This window comes from Callorhinchus milii, unplaced genomic scaffold (assembly GCF_018977255.1).
Source record: "Callorhinchus milii isolate IMCB2004 unplaced genomic scaffold, IMCB_Cmil_1.0 Scaffold1, whole genome shotgun sequence".
NCBI classification, from domain to species: domain Eukaryota; kingdom Metazoa; phylum Chordata; class Chondrichthyes; order Chimaeriformes; family Callorhinchidae; genus Callorhinchus; species Callorhinchus milii.
In genome coordinates, this window is record NW_024704742.1 from 102,593,725 (window position 1) to 102,613,326 (window position 19,602).

At 42.7% G+C, this 19,602-nt stretch overlaps 1 protein-coding gene across 1 annotated transcript in view; it reads left to right on the forward strand.

Annotated features, from left to right (window-relative positions):
* sema6a (sema domain, transmembrane domain (TM), and cytoplasmic domain, (semaphorin) 6A) overlaps window positions 1-17,727 on the forward strand; it is a 49,772-nt gene extending 32,045 nt beyond the window's left edge. The window contains exons 13-20 of the mRNA XM_007897367.2: window positions 1,578-1,751; window positions 1,966-2,106; window positions 2,257-2,334; window positions 2,854-2,912; window positions 4,138-4,158; window positions 4,376-4,426; window positions 7,362-7,523; window positions 13,805-17,727. Of these exons, the coding sequence (XP_007895558.1) occupies window positions 1,578-1,751; window positions 1,966-2,106; window positions 2,257-2,334; window positions 2,854-2,912; window positions 4,138-4,158; window positions 4,376-4,426; window positions 7,362-7,523; window positions 13,805-14,979 (1,861 nt within the window). The 3' untranslated portion in view covers window positions 14,980-17,727. The remainder of the gene's footprint in view (window positions 1-1,577; window positions 1,752-1,965; window positions 2,107-2,256; window positions 2,335-2,853; window positions 2,913-4,137; window positions 4,159-4,375; window positions 4,427-7,361; window positions 7,524-13,804) is intronic.
* Window positions 17,728-19,602: the final 1,875 nt, after the last annotated feature.

Below are 19,602 nucleotides of genomic sequence, written 5' to 3' on the forward strand. Positions count from 1 at the left end.
GTGATCGTACAAAATACCTGTTGTAAATCAGCCAAATTTTGTCATTGCTTCAAATTGGAGTCCTGTAGCTCAGCGATTAGAGCACTCACTTCACAAGTGAGAGACCTGGGTTCGATTCCCGGCAGGGCGAAACCTTGGGAAAGTTTCCTTACTCCACATGCCTGATAATAATCCCTCAAGAAAAAAACACACAATAATAAAATTGATCATTTCAATCCAAGACTGTTTGTGGGACACTGCTGTGTGCAATTGGCTTCCATGTTTTGCCAACAAATACAGTATATTCACTTTACAGTATATTCTGTGAAGCACTTTGAGATGTCTAGAAGACGTGAAAAGCTCTATATCAAATGCAAGGATTATTATTATAAGTAAAAATCAGAACAAGCTGAATGTGATATCTATTCAACTGTCTGTACTGACTGAATACAAATATCATATATAGGCTTCTGTGATAGGCTAATGGGTAAAGCCACTGCTTTGTCCGAAATAAGCCACACAGATAAGTCAGCTGATCATTGGTAGGACAGTAGTTGGAATGCTGTGCTTGGCCTCATCTTTTAGGGAGGGGAAAATCAGTCGAGATTTGCACTGCACGTTAACTATCCAGAGATTTTCTCCCTCTTGAATTGCCGACTCCCCGTGACTACATTCATCACTCTCTGTGCATCAAGTAGTTAAATGTAAACTTACCTGTGGGCAATCTGACAATGTTTGAAAAAACGTATAATTTGGTTCTTTTCCAACTGTGTATTTGGGGACTGTTTTAAGTCATCAGTGAAGATCTTCTAGCTTAGTTGCTAGGGAAGTGTTTTGTTTAGTGTGTAATTTGGAGTAACGTGTACTTAAAGGAAGCACAGCTGTTAAACAGTGAACATGCTGTGATTCCCATATATGGAAAAAAAACATTATAACTTATTGTTTTGAGTCTATAAACCCAAGCATAGTGTTGTAAAGGGGTACAAAGCCAAAATGGCTGTCAGCCACAGAGTCACTTTCTGTGCACGACATAAGCATGTAAGAAGCACAGTTGATATTTGCTGCTGACTTGACTTTCTACACACGCACGCTCTCCGTGAGTGAAGGCACCTTAAAATGGTCAATAAATAGTTCCTGACAAAACTGTCAGTCCACATAACTAAATAGCCTCATCCAAGTGTGGAGAAACTGCTGCATTTTGTTGAGTTTGGGCTTTTGGTATTGCAGCTTCAGGTCACTACCCAGTTTACACTGTGAGGCCCCAGTAACACTATCATTTTCCTGGGTACTGTTTTAATATGCATCCAGTGGGGAAAATTGATAATTGTGGAGTACATGACATGTCCAGCAAGAACTACCCTGCTAGTTTGGCTAGCAATGCTTAGGACAATCAATGGACTCCACTTCCAACTCTGCCTTGGGTTACTGCAGACTTCCTCTCTGCAAGGATTCTGCTCTATGTGAACGTTATATTAAATTACACTCTACTCTCTCATGAGATATTTTATGAGCAAAGCTTAAGATTCATCAGAATTTTTAATGTGCATCACTTTCAAAACCTTCACATTAGCTTGAACATTCTCTCTTTGCTTCTGCAGATATCGACTGACTAAAATTGCCGTGGATAATGCAGCTGGGCCCTACCAGAATTACACTGTGGTTTTTCTGGGGTCAGAGAGAGGAGTTGTCTTAAAGTTCCTTGCCAAAACAGGCATTGGCATCATCAATGACAGCGTCTTCTTGGAAGAGATTAACATCTACAATTCAGAGAAGTATGTGTACTGGTACTTCACAATGGGTATCTGCTAATGAGAACAGCTCATCTCCGATTGTGCAGGAGGCATGTTATTGTCATTTCTGTTGAGCGAGCGGCAGGCCAGTTGAAGGAGCATATTGTGCACATGGTTATAACAAGACAGCCTGGTGACAGACAGCCGAGCTAGTGACTACATTTCATTCTCACTTACTAGTTGCCTTTTTTGTCAGGTGCAGCACAGATGGCGTAGAAGACCGGAGGATTGTGGGTATGCAGCTGGACAAGCTCAGCGACTCCCTGTACGTGGCCTTCTCCACGTGTGTGGTGAAGGTACCTCTGGCTCGATGCGAGCGTCATGGCAGGTGCAAAAAGTGAGTTGAGAGTTGTCTTGTCAATTACCTTATAAGATTTGATTTGGCATGGCATTTCATTGCTAAAGTGTATGGGCAGGAAATCCTCTTGTTCTAGGTTTATATCCACAATGATAACACTAAATGATTAACATTTCTGCCTTTCCCCAGGACATGTATTGCTTCTCGAGACCCTTACTGCGGCTGGCTAAAAAAAGGAGTTTGTGCAGAGTTGTCTCCTGCGTTTAAGTAAGTAACAGCTGAAAAAAAGGTGAAAGTGCAAAACGGCCTGACCTGAGAAATTAACCGAGTAGAAGTGAGGGATACAAGCGAGGGTCAGGGCTGAGCCTCTGGCAAATGCTGGGCTCTTCAAAGTGAATGCTGTTGGATTGTTTGTAGGGTATTCTTGCAGATTCCCTGGGGTATTGTGTGTCATTTGGGAATAGCAGCAATTGGCCTGTTGGCCTTTTTTGGTTCTATTTTTAGAATGTCATTCCTTGGTGGTCTTAATGTTAGGGATCAGACTGAACAAAGAGTGACACACTTACAAAGATGTAACTTTAATGCACGGAGAAAAATCACCAGGCATATGAAGGTCAACAATGGGAATCTCAAGCAATTAAAAGAGCACAAATTTTAGCATTCGGCACTTAATGGATCTTGTTGTTTGTTGGGGTATATTTCTGTTTTATTTTCTGAGCCCTAAGAGGAAATATTTGGCTTTTTGGTGTTCCTGACTGTTGATATCCCCCTCTCTCTCTCTTTTAGATCCGGGTTTGAGCAAGATATTGAGCAAGGCAACACAGATGGTCTGGGAGATTGCCAAAGTAAGCAAACCCATGTTTTTCTTGGGTTAAAGATACTTTTGATGTCCCAGTAACAATGTTATTTCAACAGGATAGTGCTTGAACTAAAGAGCGAGTCTTAACAGTGTGAAAATTCCCAAATGACAAAAGGTAGTCATCTCAATGGGCCAGTCTGTATCTTTAAAAGATTGTCTCTTGCTCACTCATCGATACATGCCAATCACAGAAGTTCCATACATTATCACCCCCGCCCCCACTTTTCATTTTAAAATAATAATAAGAATCCTTGAATTTGATACAGCGCCTTATCACGTCTTATTTGAGACGTCTCAAAGCACTTCACAGAATATACTGTTAAGTGAATTGACTGTATTTTATGGGCAAAGAAACACTTACAGCTAGCTTTGTGTTCTTTGAACAGAGTGGTGAAATGCGTTCTAATTGTACGAGTGTTCCTGCCTGATGATATCTGGCTCCCTCTCTTATTGTCTTGTTAAGTGCAGAACTCGTGATCTGAAATATTATTGAAAAAGAATAGATGCTGCTGGTTAAAATAAGGAAATTTGAGGAAATAGTTTGAAAATATCTCATGATGTGAATATTCTGACTGCTTAAAGCAAGGCAGTTTAGGGATCCTTTCAATAAAGTCAGTCACTTCTTTTCCATCTGCAGGTATTTCATGGTAAACTTATTTCTTTGCTAGTAGAAATATGTTTTACCTTTGTCCCTAGGTATTTTGGAATGAACGAATTGCAACATACCCTTTCTAATTAGTTTGAGAAATGTTACTCTGACCTCTTGGCTGCTTGGATATAGAAAATAGCAGCATGGTTTGAATGAAAATGGGAATGTGGCATGAGAAAACCACACACTTTTACAGAAGTGTGTACTAAACATTTAGCTGAACAGTTCCCACAGAAGTGAAATCTGTTCAATGTTTGTTTGAGAGGAATAAACTCACCAACAAATCCCTGCCCCTCCCTATATTCAATGGTGAAGCCTTTTCCTTTCTCCTTTGATACTAGCACTGCACCGTCTACTCTCTGCTGCCTTTACAATCCCATTAACAGTTTGCTGCCATTTCCAAATCACTTTGAACACTTTATCACAGGGCGCCTTTACATTGTAAACGGGTGGAGTGGGGGGAGGTGAGGGGAGTCTTGGTAGGGTGACCCTGCAACAGTTTTAATTTGTGGAGCTCAGCGTTCCTACAAACTCTACTTTTTCTTTTGTTTTCTTTTTCCAGACTCCTTCGTGGCATTGAATGGTAAGCGTGTTGTGATTCTATCATACACTAACTGTTGGCACCAGCATCTGTTAACACTGTAACGATTGTGGCCGGGGTGGGGTGGGGAGGCAAAGATTCTGTTCGTATTCATGTAAGACTTTTTTTTATTAACCATCATCCTTTATTCACCCTATTTCTTTTCTTTTGACACGTATATATGGTTTGTCTTTCCATTCCCCCCTTGTTTTCTTTATAGACCTTTCTACTACTCCACAAGATCATGAAATGTCTCACGATGCAGCACATGGTCAGTGTTTTGCTTTGGTTCTCCCATTTGATTCTTTGACTTTCAATCTGATATAAACCTTCCTATCAATTCATTTGAATACTGTAGACCTTTTAGCTGAGCTTTACCCTGCTTTGCTCTTGCTTTTAGATTTCTTTTTGCCTGTAGTATCGATTTAGAGCGAAACTTTAACTTGTCTTAGTAAAGTATTAGCATAGTGCAAGCCCATGGCATTTGGTGAACAACCTATTGTAGCTTACTCAAAGTTACTGTCCTGCCTTAATCCAGCTCTGGTTTTGTCTAACACACTGAATATAAAAATATATAGAATTAGCTTAGTTACTGTTGATAATATAACCCTGGACCTCTCCTAGCTTATTGTCTATTCTTAAACTTCAGGTGTGATGTGAGACATTTCACATCACAAATTTCTCGTAAACTCAATAACAACAACTTGCATTTATATTGCACTCTTCATGATAGTGCCCTTCACTCGGGTAGCATCTTGGAACGCTTAACTTGTATCTCTATAAGAAGAGGATAATTCCAGAAATTAAACAGGTTTACCAGAGGTACAAGCTTGAGTTCTGACTTATTTTCTTTGCAATGGGTGTTAATATGTAGTGTATTAAAGAGCTTAATAACGGCCCTCCCTCCTTTTTCACCCTCCTCTCCTGAAGGCAGTGAGTTGTGCTATAACACCACCACCAACAACAACTTGTACTTATACAGCACCCTCCACGCAGGGTAGCGTCTCAGAGCGCTTAACATTGGCGGAGCCTGACTCCGAGCCGGGGGAAGGGGGCAGGCAGCTGTAAGCACGTTCGAACATGAAAGTTTTCAGGCGGGACTTGAAAGAGGGGAGAGAGGGGGCAAGGCGGAGGGATTGAGGGAGAGTGTTCCAGAGTTTCGGGGTGTGCTGCGGTTCCACAGGCACGGCTTGGGCTCTGGTACCTCATTCAACCAGCACGTTGTTATGTGTGAACCTAGACAATCAGCATCAGCAGCATTGGGCATTTACTTCATGACTGAGGACATTGCGCAAATTCAAATTGGTTGCTGCATTCGCCTGCAAAATACAGTAACAAAAGAAATTCCCCTGTGAAGCGCTTTGAGACGTTGTGACATAGGCTATGAAAAATGTATGGGTTGTTATTAGTGAATTATAATATTATTCTGAAATATCATTATGTATTCAACAATCAAGGGCTTCACTGCCAATCCTAGCCTTCCCTCGCCTGCTGTCCACAAACAATACCCCACCAGGGATGGTAAGGAGAGCAGGAACCCAGGCTGAGGACTAGAATCAGCACTAATACTAGCCTCCCAGCCTGGTGATGCTAAACCCACTGCAGTTTTCCCCTGTGCTGCCCTGCCTGAGGCCAGTTACCTCAACACAGACCAGGGATCGGAATTGTAACTATTCTGTGTAGCTTAGTACCACACATCACGTGTTGTGTTTATTTAAGAGCTTTCTTACCCGATCCTGTTAATTTCTGGAACATTCTTTAGATTGTGCATAAGTTTCTGTGGAGATGTAAATCAGCAGGCAGCTTATACAGCTGTATTTAATAAGCTTTCCTGTTGTGAATATCTCCCAGATGCAATCAGTTAGCGCACTGTAATCTGCTTTTGGGCAGAATTTCCTCCTAGCCTACTGTCATATCTGGTTTGTATATAAAATAATATAAAAGATGATAAGCTCAAGGGGGGAGAAAGAAGTTTTATTAGAACGTTAAAATGTAGGAGAAAGCAGGATTAGGTGACTTTATGAAAAGTCGAGGTAACTGTAATGAGTAAACATCATTCTAATACGCCGTTTACACACTGACAAGGTATAATTCATGCACACTTTGTAATATATCATTTAATTACAGGGAATTATAGTCTGCCAGTAGTAAACTCAAGTTTACAGTTGTTGTCTTTAAGAGAGATGTAGCGTGTTTCCCAGTAATCTATTTTCTTGTAAATAGTTTCTTCTGTGAGACCAAGGTAGTATTGGTGGCATCCCCACAGCCCCCCCACCCCCATGATTATTTTTTACTGAAATATAAATGCAGCCTCAGGCCACACTATTAATGTCAGTGGCTAAAGCACCGCTTCTTATCATGGCAGATCGTGAGTGATGAAGTGGCCTTGTCAGAGCAGTCTTTCAGCCTGTGGCGGCAAGCAAAATAAATCCTTTTAATGATTAGTTGCTGCTGCAGACTGAAGGACAGTCCTGTGGCAAAATCCTAGTTAACAACCTTTAAAATGTTTGCTTCAATCTTGCTGTCTCTCAAGAAGCCCATTGTGTGGCTGTCACGGCTATTGCAAACTGCTGTCACACAACTGGGACGTGCCGGCAGCTTGCCATCCACTGCCATCTGAAAGGTGCTCGAGTGGCATTACCATTATGTGGCTGCAGATAAAATACTTAAACAGCGACTTTAATCCCCCTGTCATACATGTCTCACCTCCTGTAAATCCTGCATGCCTTCCCCACCCTGTACATTTCACATGTCTCTCCCCATACATCATGCACAACTCCCCTCTTCCCTCTATGTTCCATATGTCTTTCCCTCAATCATGGACGTCACACACGCCTTCAGTTGGGAGCTGAAATCTCATTGTAACCCAAACCTTCGTGTGACGTCCTGGGGATGCCCTGGAGGAGACGCTGTTTACTTCGCATGCGGTGCTCTTAGCCACATGGTGCTGATGCTGCTCGATTCATTTTAGACACCAGTGTCACAGCTGCATGTATCTGGTCTGTATATTGGCTTCAATGGGAGAAACAGGAGTAAATGTAACCATCGAATTGAGTTGATGAGGGTAGTGAAGTTGAGGGTTTTTTTCTCTTTTCTTTCTCTTTTCACCCTCCCCTCCTCCCCCCCCGCCATTCACTTTTTACATAATGTCAAATCTTATCCTTAATCGAATAGAATGACCTTGATTGTGTTTACAATAATGACAGGCCGCTTCAGTTCTGCCTTTTCCACCACCAACCCTCCTACAGCAGTTAAGGAGGGGTATGATGCTCTGGGGAGGATGCTGGATCAGAAGAATGTTGTTGTGTCCTCAGAAAACCTTGACCCGTACGTGGCCAATCCTCCACCCAATCGCCATGATACAAACGGTAAGGCCTTGGAAGCCCTTCTTTCCTGTGGTGGGGCTGAACCACAATGGAGCTGCTTCCAGCTGCACCCAACCTAATGGTAACTTTCAAAATTAAGAAACAATAAATTGGGGATTCCTGCTTGGTTCTTGGCGTCATTCCCAGGTAACTGTAACCGGCATTTCATTCACCCGATGGAGTTGTGTAATGAACAGGCTGAAAGCAACACTATCACTTTTCTCACCTTACCAACCCATCACCGAGACTCAATATTCCTCAGTCTTTATCTCATTGCGCTATCATTTTCCAATATGCTGTAACGTTTTAAAATCAAAATCTATCCATACAGTTTCAAATGCTTGTTATTATTAAATTGTGCCCTATTTATTTTCCAAATGTTTGTTTATTCCCAATAATTATTTTCTTTCTCCCTCCCTCCTCCCCATCTGGGACGTATCTATATATAGATGTGGAGCCTGATCTGCCCACCCACTGGAAATGCTGGCCTTACACCCAGCATGTCCTGTGAAGGACTGGATGAGACGTCCCTGTGTACAGCATCCCCAGACACAAAGCACATCCTGCCTTGCGCGATGGGAAGAGCACGTATATGCTGCAGCACGCTGTACTCCTGGTACACCACAGCACACTGGCGGCTTGACATTGAATTACATCTGACAAGCTTTGAATTGACAGCACAGTTTAGTCATAAGACCTTGTGCAGGTCAGGTACATAGTCAAGTCTTATCTCAGGGACTTCAGCTCACAACAGGCTGAGAATGAAGAGATGAAAGTATTTTTTTCCGTTGGCCATGAAGAGTCCTCCATGAAATGAGTTTAGATTGTTTCAACTCAGACTTAGTGGCTGCAAGTCAAGAGCACAAGATGTCTAAAAAGCCATATGGATAGCTGGTGTGAGAAGTGGGAAACTTCACACCTCTCCAATAAGAGGATGCCTTGTAAGGATAGGGTTAAAGCACATCTTAGATAAAATTCCGGGTCGAGATACTCTTGTTTTCTAAGCTTATGAGTGTGTGCAGACATTGGCACATTGTTGAATTCAGTCTTTAATTTGAAGCCAGTTTTCGAAAGCAATTTGGCCAACAATCTCCCAGATAAAATTGGTTATTCATTTCATGGTTTTCTGTGAGTCAATGCTGTGACCAAAATGAGCTACCATGTTTGCCTTCAAAATACACACTCACTACAGTTTAGAGTGAATCCCATGAAACGCTTTGAGACAACCCACTATCAAACAAAAGAACTTTTGTTATTTTTGCAAAGAAACCACTTCAGAAATAAGGCTGTATTTAAGAATTTGTTAAATTCTGGACTCTCTGAAATGCTACATAAATAGAGTAAATCTAGACCCCAAGTAGAATTTCAATCCCATCATCATCATAATTTACTGAAGCATGACTGTATCTGGCCCATGTTATACCTGGCATGCAAGTTCTTCACAGTTAATCTGGTTGGAAAAACACATTCCACATCACTGACTTTCATGAGGACATTTCTTGTTTAAAAAGCACTTCATTTCAAGCCTGTTCAGTACATTATCCTAATAGGTGTACACCACACAATATTATTATTAGAACTATTCGGTGCCTACAATAAACTGTGTTTTTCTCAGCACATCCCAGTTGAGCATAAACCAAGGGGAGATAAAAACGAATGAAACTAGGGAGCTTTAGATCTTGTGAACTGACAAACCTTGCTCAGCATTATCAAGAAGCCTGAGAATAATGCGAGTTGGAAACTTACTTCAAGGGTAGGTGAGGTAGGTGATATTGTTAGTCATTTAATGCTTGATGTATCTTAAAGTGGAAAGTACTATCTATAGAGTAAGGCTACTTTGTAAATGTACCTGACATGAAAGGTGAGGGTAACAACGAAGAAAGAAAATGTCATCACAAAAATGAAATGGGTCCGTACGTACACCCCTTAACATGGATTGGCAAAAATTCCAACATCTAAGCTTCATATTTTCCTTTGGCTTTAGTTCTCTTTATGCTCAACTGTGGTTATTTCAGGGAATGGGCTGAGCCAAGAATCTTGGCCCCTTATTAGGGTCTCTTAATATTCAGTGCTCTGTGGAGCTCGATCTAATATGTTGTGCAAAAGCTGGAAGCAGTTTGTTGCGTGCGAAAAACAATGGTAGCAGAGGTGACTGCATGGATTGGGTGCTGTGGTGTGGGTGTGCTTTAATCCGCTAAATTGTCAGTGAAGCTTGGTGTCAACTGCACTCGATGGTTTGATTGGAAAATGGATTTGATTTTTTTAAAAAAACTTTGTGCCATGATTTTTTATTCTTCACACTTATCTGGACTTCTGTCTGTCCCCTCAGTTTGTTTTGCACCGTGCTGCATGGGGATTCTTCCTGTTTATCACTCTGTTGACTTGCATCCGGTCACTTTTTTTAGAATGAAATCAGCGTGTGCGGTGTGACTCCATCTGCCGTTGTCTCCGTGCCTTTGCTGTGTTGCTGAATATTGCTCCTTTTTAACCACTTGCTTTCTGTGTTTCCCACTGGCTCCTTGGTTCATGGCGTGCCCATATGTTCAGCCATCTTCCAGTTATTTCTTCTTTGAAACAAAATGAAAAATTACGGACTTTACAGAATTACCTGACTGGTGGCTTCACATAGGCACGGCATTGTGTATGCAACAGCTTCTTGTACTTAAATGTACTCTGGAATTTTTTTNAACAATCAAAAATAGCCCAACTCTTGTTTGCTTAAAATCCTGTTGAATTTGTACAGTCAAATTGAGTCGACCATTTATAACTTAAACAAAAAAAATTTCAGAGTATGCTTCTTGCTGCCATATTTTTGTAATAAACTGATCATTGACTCACCTTTAGTGACAACTGATTGTTGCTCACCAGTCTAACCCTCCTTTCTGCTGCCATTGTATTCAAGACCTCCCTTCCACTGAGCATTTCATCACCCTGTATGAAATGTTCCCAAGGCCTCACAGTATGTAGTACGATTCTTACTAACAACCAAAATGGAAAATTCACTTCAAAGTACAGTACAACTAAAACCCTTTTTTTTCCTTTTAGGAATTGACCATTCCCTTTCTTTTCTCTCTGATCTCTACCCGCATGCACTTTCAGTCCTTACGTAGCAGTTCCTGATCTCTCTCATTGTGTCTTGAGTCAACAATATATTCTTCTCCCTCCCCTTCATCTCTCGAACCCTCCGATGACTGGGAGCTTGTGTAGTCTCTTTGTCTGTATGGTATGGATATTGCACTCATGTCATGCAGGGGTTTAGAATTGCTGGTTTATCCAATTTGATGCCAGAGAGCTTTCATATCTGTACCTTGTATCCGTGTGCCACTTTGTGATATTCTCTTGAACAAGTGAGATTGCAGATACAATTCCATTCTGCAATGCAGTTTTCTCATAACTCTCATAACTGATATACTGTAATGTACAGACAGGATTGAATTTCTGAGCCATCTGTAATTTATTATCAAGGCAGACATGAAGACCGCTGCCTCTTGCTTATGACAACTACTATTATCTGGTGCTCAATGTTCCCATCTTCCCACTAATTGGAAGGCTTGGTGGAAAAAGAGACTAAAGCCTTGATGCAGACTCAAACCTCAGTGCCCTCAAGATTGTGGACTGAGCTTTTGTCCCGATCAGCAGGGTTGACTGTTGCCATATGGCTATAAGCTCTCCTGCAGGGCAGTTGCCAAACTCTTGTTGTGTTTGCTCCTGTTTACTCAGTAAACCTGCAAAGTAAATATCTTTCATAGTTTATTTTGCTGTAACAGCCAGCACTGTGTATATTTTAACATGTTTTGTTTACAAGGTTTGCATATTGTTGAAAGGATGTATTCGATCATTTGTGGGAATTTTACATCAAATGTTAGCCCAGGCTGCTGGACATCCATTAATATGAAGAATTCTAACCTATTCATTACAATTAATACAGGTTGTCATCACACCATTACTTCGGAACCAATGTGTTTCTAGCTTATGATTCAGACATTATTCACTTGGAAATGTTACGGGCCATGACTACTTATATGCAGTGATTTATGTAATTTAAAGACCGAGGTAAACAGATGTGTGTGTGTGTGTGTGTAATATTGGTGTGTATCTAATGGCCTATTTAGCTGAAGGAAAACAGTGGACTTCGAGAAAAGATTTACTTCACTAAGTGGCCTTTTTGGACTGCATTGTTTTGAAAGTTGTGACTTAAAGACTGACAAATAGTGTCTGCTCAGCGGCTGACACCAAGATGGAGTGTGGTTGCATTTACCCAGCAGACCCCCAACTCCCCCCATCAACAAATAAATTGTGCCCTTATATTGACCCCACAGCTGGTGTTAACAAGGATTTACTGTTTTTGTTTAAATACAAGCTGCATTTAATGTCAATTGGATAGTGATTTAGCAAAGTGTAAATTAAGATAGAATTATTCATGGGTTTTTATTTTTGACATTTCTTTGCTGAAATGCAAAACATTTTAAAATGCAGTGAGCTGTACAGTCTGAACGTTTGCATTCATGCAATTGAGTAACAGTGCCGGAGGGTGTAATTAAATAATCACTCGATCATCATGTCTCAGCAACTTTCACGAAGGACTATTTGTTTCAGTATCAATAGACCAACCCTTCCCTGGCTTACTGAGCCCTGGACATGGCTCAGATAGCTGATTTCAGCCGGGGTGACAATGGGGGCACTTCAACTACAATCTGCCCCGGTCTCTTCTGGGTCAGGAGGGAACAATCAGCTGGACAATTCATTTCTGCTAACTACTCAGTGGTCCCTGCTGGAACCAGTGCATGTGTCTGAGCATCGCATAAGCGAGTTTCGGTAAGCATCGGTTTCAGCTGTAATGGACTTCCCCACTCGCCCTCTTTTCTTCGAGGGGAGGACTCCCCTTCTGTACTCCGAGGCAGGATCCCCCCAACTCCCGCTTCCCCTCCCGAGGGCAGGATTCCTCCCCTCCCCTCTCTCAGGGCAGGATGCTTTCATTCCCCCTCCTTTTTTGGGAGCAATTCTCCACTCATCCTTTGACGAAAGGTGCTATGTCAAATGCAAGGATTAGTATTACTTTAATGACTCGTTTGGTGACCAGAATTAACTCACCTACCGACTCGTCTAAAGTCTACTCCTTTTTTGAACTGCAGATACTTGTAGGAATGCTGCCATGAAGTGAGCATTTTATTCAACCTCGGGCTTTGTTTCAAGGCCAAAGCCGTCTATTATGCACCATATGTAAGCCATGTGCACAGAAGAAATTACGGATATCTTTAATTTCATAATTGACAGCCAATGCAAAGGATTAATTCTGCATTTTTTTTTACATAAATCTGGGCACATTTCATTCCTATTCTACACGTCATCACATGATGCATAATATAAGCCCACTGCTTAGACTTATTGAAGAGCACAGCTAGTTGAGGTTTCGTGAGGCCAACTGACTGACCTTTTGCAGAAGCTGCTACAATTCAGATAATATTAAACTGCCAGTGATTTACATGGACTATGCCCACCTCCAGGGCTTTGCTCAGTTGGGCTTGCCTTCCTTTTTTGACATATGAAACTCAAAAGGGTGAATGGCTGAGTGGTTTCATCAGTACTTAAACATAGACCCTTCTGATTTTACCTGAGCTACCCAGCATAGTATTGCTTTGTCCATATATTTGCCTTGTAATATTCACAACTCCACTGGCTGTTTGTTGTTGTGAAGAAATTCAGATTATAGCTTTGGAAGCACCCTCTGGTTCTCAGGGGTTTTGTAAGTTACAGCCCAGTATCCTAGATCATATGTCCCACTGGAGTTTGGTTTCACAAGAATTCTGCCCAATATTATTGTGATATTTTCTTTGTAAACTGTGTAAGAACTAGGAGCAGTGGGACTAGAGGAGAAACTGCATTGTTTAAGTTGTGCACATGCTTGCACTTGTAGGCCACAGTTCACTTTGACCATTATGCTGATTTTCCTTTCTCCAAGTTTTTGAATCTTAACTGTACAGTCCACCTAATAGCATAAAACAGCTGCATTGGGCGTGAGGCTTTTTATTGCTCTTTTATTGTACATGACTTGGCTCCAATGGAAAATGAAGCAGCCTTGTATAGTACTTGAATATCTGTGTCACATGAATGTTCATCACTCAGAAGTGAGTAGCTGCCGTGAGAGAGGAGATAATGTTTTATTTTATAGGTTGCAAAATGGTGTTGTGCAGGCTGAGGATTCCATGACCTGTAAGTGTGAGTGTGTAAGAGAATGGCAATGATTTTCTTGTGCACTAAACTCTGTCTAATGTCTAACGTTTCAGGAGTAATTCGCGAAAGTTACCTCAAAGGCCACGATCAGCTTGTTCCGGTCACCCTCTTGGCCATTGCAGTTATCCTCGCCTTCATCATGGGGGCAGTTTTCTCTGGGATCATAGTCTACTGCATATGCGATCATCGGCGGCGAGACATCGACCTCAGCCGGAGGAAGGAGAAAGAGTCGTCTCATTCACGCAGAGCTTCCATGGCCAGCGTCACCAAACTCGGTGGGTTGTTTGATACACAGACAAAGGATCCCAAACCAGAAGCTCTGCTCACTCCTCTGATGCACAACGGTAGAATGGTGACTCCTAATGGCACAACCAGAACACTAATCAAAGCTGACCAGCACCATTTGGACTTGACGGCCCTGCCGACTCCGGAGTCTACACCCACCTTGCAGCAGAAGAGGAGAATGAGCCGCGGGAGCAGCCAGTGGGAGAGGAACCAGAACCTGATCAATGCCTGCACGAAAGACTTGGGATCCATGGGATCCCCAGTCATCTCCATGGATCTGCCTCTCCATGCATCGCCCAACCACATCCCAAGTGTTGTGGTCCTTCCAACCACTCAACAGAGCTTCCAGCATGAATATGGAGATCAAGGGCACCGATCAGACATGGGGCACATGACTAGTGAAGACCAGAATGCCACACTAGAATATAGAAGTATGAAAAGCCCTTGTCATGGATTGGTAGCGAGCCTAGATCACATACCACCCAAAGTCCCTCAAAGAGAAGCCTCTCTTGCATCCAATAATTCGGGTTTGCCTCATAATGGTCTGGGCAAGCGACTGGACGTCCCTTCTGCTTCATATGCAATTGAATACAAGAGAAACTATCCCAGCAACTCCTTGCAAAGAAATCCTCAGACATCAGCATTCAAAAGAAACCACAATACTAACTCCTCCAATTCCTCTCACCTTTCGAGGAACCAGAGTTTTAATAGGGGAGAGAATCCACCTCCTGCACCACAAAGAGTGGACTCCATGCTCGTGAGCGCAGGCCAGTCTCAGACGCAGGCTGTGACCATATCGAGGAGGTCGAGCATCAATGCAGCGTACAACTCTCTGCCGAGATCAGGAGTCAAACGCACAGCCTCTTTAAAACCGGATGTCCCACCAAAACCTATGTTTGTTCCCCTTTCAAACTCCATGAAGCCAAATGATGGGTGTACATAATCCTGACGGAAGGCAGGAAATTACATGGACCCTGCTTTCTGAGTCAGTGCTTTGCAACCGCAACACCGGTTTTGTTTTACAAAAATAAAAAGCTGATGATAAGCTGAGGATGTTTTCCCCCTTCTCCCTGGGAAAAGTGGAATCTTTTCTTACAACTGCAACAGCTACTGAACTCAGTGTCTGAAAGGTTGGGGTTAGCAGCTATTGGACTGCCGCTGTCTAAGTGGGGGGTTAACAATCGATGCACACTAATGGAATGGAATGATGAGCCAAAAGCACAAAACTGTGGCAAAAAAGTGTCATGTCTTCTTGACCCAACAGCATATTAGTCTCTTGGGAGATGTTTGAAATCAAAGCACTGAAGAAGTCATCTTGGACTTAAAGAAATGGCTGAAGTTTACTGTTTGCAGATACTGTGAAATGCCTCTCAGTGTTACATCCGCTTGGTCACAGCAGAATACTGCCTCTTAGGCAAGGCTTCAGCCTACATCTCTGCTACTGTCCTCCTTGTAATGATTAATGTGACTATTAACACTTAATAGCTCCTGGTATTTATTATTTAAGTGCTATTTCAAAAATATGACTGACTCCTTCAAATGAGTTTATGGATATCTCTTAAGAAAAATCACAAAGAAGTCTAAAATGTAATGATGTTTGTAATTATTTAAGTCAAGTCAATTAACTGGAGACATTCAATGCTTTTTTAAAAAGTAACAATCCACTAACAATATGGAGGTGGAAATCTGAGCTCAGTGTTTCTACTCCGCTGCTGGCAGGGTTATCAAAGTGCTGAGGGAGGGAGGGGGAAAGGGGGAAGGAAGAAGGGGATATTTATTTTATTGTGCCAGGTGGTCACAGGTTCATTTCATCATCCGTGGTGAGCTTAAGGTGGTGGGGTGGGGAGGGAGGGGGGAGTAACGTGTCTATGAAAATGTCCCAGTTTGTCCTCCTGAGAATGAGGAAGCGGGAGAGGAAAGAACTCTGAATCCATGCACACAGATGGCGACACCATCTTTTAGCAAGAGGATGTTATGAGGATTTCATGGTCCTTTTGGTCTTATCAGTAACTGATATTGCAACAAGGGTGCAAACGTGTCATGTGCCAGTCAGCTCAGCTTTGCATGTGGGACAGCCGAGCATCGCAGTGGAGCTGGCATATTGCTGAAAAGCAAGCTGTTACCATGCATAAATCATACTTTTATCGCGCTGGTTCTGACTGGGAATACATCTGTGTGACAAGCCTCTTTTTCTTCCATGTGTAAATTTGTGCCTTACAACATCAATTGTGTACAGTTAGCTTGTAGTCTGCAAACACGTTTCTCCTTTTTAAATAACACACAGATGTGAGCGCACACACAACACACACATACACACATTGTGCTTCTTCTACCTAGGTTTGGCCCATTTTTTGGAATGAAATCAAGTTTGAAAGCAAATACAGTTTTAATCCCCAGTCCCCAGAGAAATCACAATTGATGATGTTCATGCTATGCTCGTGCCAATCTTGCACCCCCTGCCCTTCTCCACACACACACACACACACACACGACTGCCTATTTGTGCAGTTCAATTGCATTTCTCTGGATGTGATTTTTCTTTTTTATATATATATATTTCATTTCAGCACTGTAATACGATGTATTCCCACTAGATAATTCAGACAGACGGATCTGCTTTAATATGGTTTGTGTGGATGGCGGGCAAATAATTGTGATCTGATTGGCTTGTGCTTCGTTTAAAGGCACCACAAAACCTACATAGTAAATGATAATTGAATTGGCAAAGGCAGTCTTAAAGCAGGCTGGTTCCTGCTGTTTTATCACTGCTGTAAGAGCACCCAGAAGGATACAGAAAACCTTTTGGCACAACTGGTTTTAATTATTGTTTTCTTTTTCGTTTTCAGTTTCTGAATCACGCTGAATAGAGTGTTTGTTTTTATCTGTTAAATAATTGTCAAACCTGTTGTGGAAATGAGGTTCTGAAATCTACCGTTCTGTACAAATTTTGTTTTCTCCCTTATTTTCCTTTTTTTTATTTTTGTACTTTTATTTTGCTTTTTGCAGTTTGGTTTTTCAATTGGACAATTACTTGCAAGTCAGCTAGTTTTTAGAATGGTAGCTAGATAATTCGATAAGGAACTAGACCAAAGTGTGTAACAAGGGTGCATGTATATTCTACTTCCGTGTCCTTCATCGTCATTACTTCATTATGTTAGCTATCGTCGCTGCATTCCTTTCCAAGTAAAACTTCAAGACAGTTTAATTTAACTGTGTACATTTCAGGCAAAAGAGGTCTCATACCTTCCTTCTGTTGCTTCTGTGTGATGGTATATAAGTTAACTCTCTGGGTGCAATTTTAATGTATTTTTTAGGATTTTAACTTGAGAAATGTATTGCAGTACTTTATGCAAGAGTTCTGATAAGTTCATATTGAAAGGCCAATATGGTACTCACAGAGTTAATTTGATTCAAAAATGTGATGTCCTATGTAAATGAATGGTAGTTGAGCTATTTGCTGCCTTTTTGTTTTGGCAGTCTTTGTGCATCCCTCTCTGCCCCTACGCGTGCCTTTGGAACTCACCCTTGATATACACTCTTAGATACAACAGTCAGATTCTGGTTGTGTAATATGTAAAATATTGTGATGTCAACACAATCTTTCCCTCAGCTCCACGTCCCTAACATCCAATTCACAACTCAAATGTATGTTGTAAAAAAAACTCTTTAATTATTAAATAATGTAATAAAACCGACTGTTCTGCTGAGTCTTATTGGTCGGTGTTGATCCTTCTTGACTCCTGATGTTGTATTCAGTTTACATTTTGCTCACTTTTATTGGATGTTGCCAATTCCCGGGATTCAACGTTTCGCCACCCTGTTAATCAAATGGTTTCCAATGTGTATAAACTCCTAAATCGCAAAGAATTGAGTTTAGGAATATGGCAAATTTAATCCAAATGTTGTGCTGGGAAGCAAAAAGATTTGAAGTTCTAGAGATTTAATAACTGGTCAGATGAATATGGATCCATGTTTGGCAAAACATGATAAAATTATAGCAGAGGAATATTATGTGAAAAGTATCTTTTGGAGTGCAGTATCTTGGTGAAATGAGACTAAAATTGAGTACTGTTAGTATAGAACAATTATCTAATCGAACTGTAGCTACTTTAAAGGGAAAATGGTCATGCTGTCTCTTGTAGTCCACCACCTGCTCCCTCACCTTATATCTCAGCTCCACCTCCTTGCCCCACTACTCACGGACATCATTAACCTCTTCTTGTCTTCTGGCACTGTTCCTTTCCCGCTCAAAACAGCCACCATCACCCCCACCCTGAAGAAACCTTCCCTCGACCTGTCACAGCTATCTAGCTACCGGCCCATCTCAAATCTACCCTTCCTATCCAAGGTCCTTGAGAGAGCCGTTGCTTCCCAGCTTCGCTCTTTCCTCTCACTCCCACCATGAGTCCCTCTAATCGGATTTCTGTGCTGCCCACAGCACAGAAACTGCTCTGGCCACAAATGACATCCTGACCATGTGCGACCAGGGCTCCCTCTGCCTCCTCGTCCTCCTCGACCTCTCTTGTCACATTTGACACCGTGGACCACTCAATCCTCCTCCACCGCCTCTCCTCCCACCTCAACCTTCAAGGTTCTGTCCTTGACTGGTTCAGGTCCTACCTTTCACACCGCCTCCACTTGGACGCGGCAAACGGCTTCTCCTCCAGCCCCCGCACAGTCTCGTGCAGTGTTCCTCAGGGCTCTGTCCTCAGTCCCCTCTTCTTCACCCTCTACATGCTCCCCCTTGGTGACATCATCTGCAGGCATGGGGTAAGTTTCCACATGTATGCGGATGACACCCAACTCTACCTCTCTGCCTCCACCCTCAACTCCAGGACTACTGGCGTCCTGACCAACTGCCTGTCCGACATCAAGTCCTGGACGAGGGACAGCTTTCTCCAACTCAACGTCAGCAAGACCGAGGACCCCCTGATTGGCTCACGCCAGCGCCTGGCAGCATCAGCCTCCATGGCTGCACACTCAACCTCACTAAGCCAGTCAGGAATCTGGGTATCTTGTTTGACCCTGAACTGTCCTTTCTCCCCCACATCCGTGCCATGACCGGCACTGCCTACCACCACCTCTGCAATATTGCCAGACTCCGCTACTGCCTCACCCCTCAGGCTGTCGAAACCCTCACCCACGCATTCGTCACCTCAAGGATTGATTACGGGAACTCCCTCCTCATCGGCCTTCCCAACTCTTCCCTTCACAAGCTGCAGATCATCCAACACTCTGCAGCTCATGTACTCCCACACACCAGGCTCCGCAACCCCATCACTCCCACCCTCGCCCGACTCCACTGGCTCCCCATCCCCCGGAGGATCAAGTTCAAGATCCTCGTCCTCACCTTTAAGGCCATCCATGGTCTTGCCCCATCCTACCTCTCTGACCTGCTGACTCCCTACGAGCCTGCCCGCTCCCTCCGTTCATTGGGCTGCGGTCTGCTCCACATCTCCCGCCCGACCCGCCCTACCATCGGTGGCCGGGCTTTCAGCCTCTCTGCCCCCACACTCTGGAACTCCATCCCACGGTCCCAAGGCCTCACTTCCTCCCTTGCCTCCTT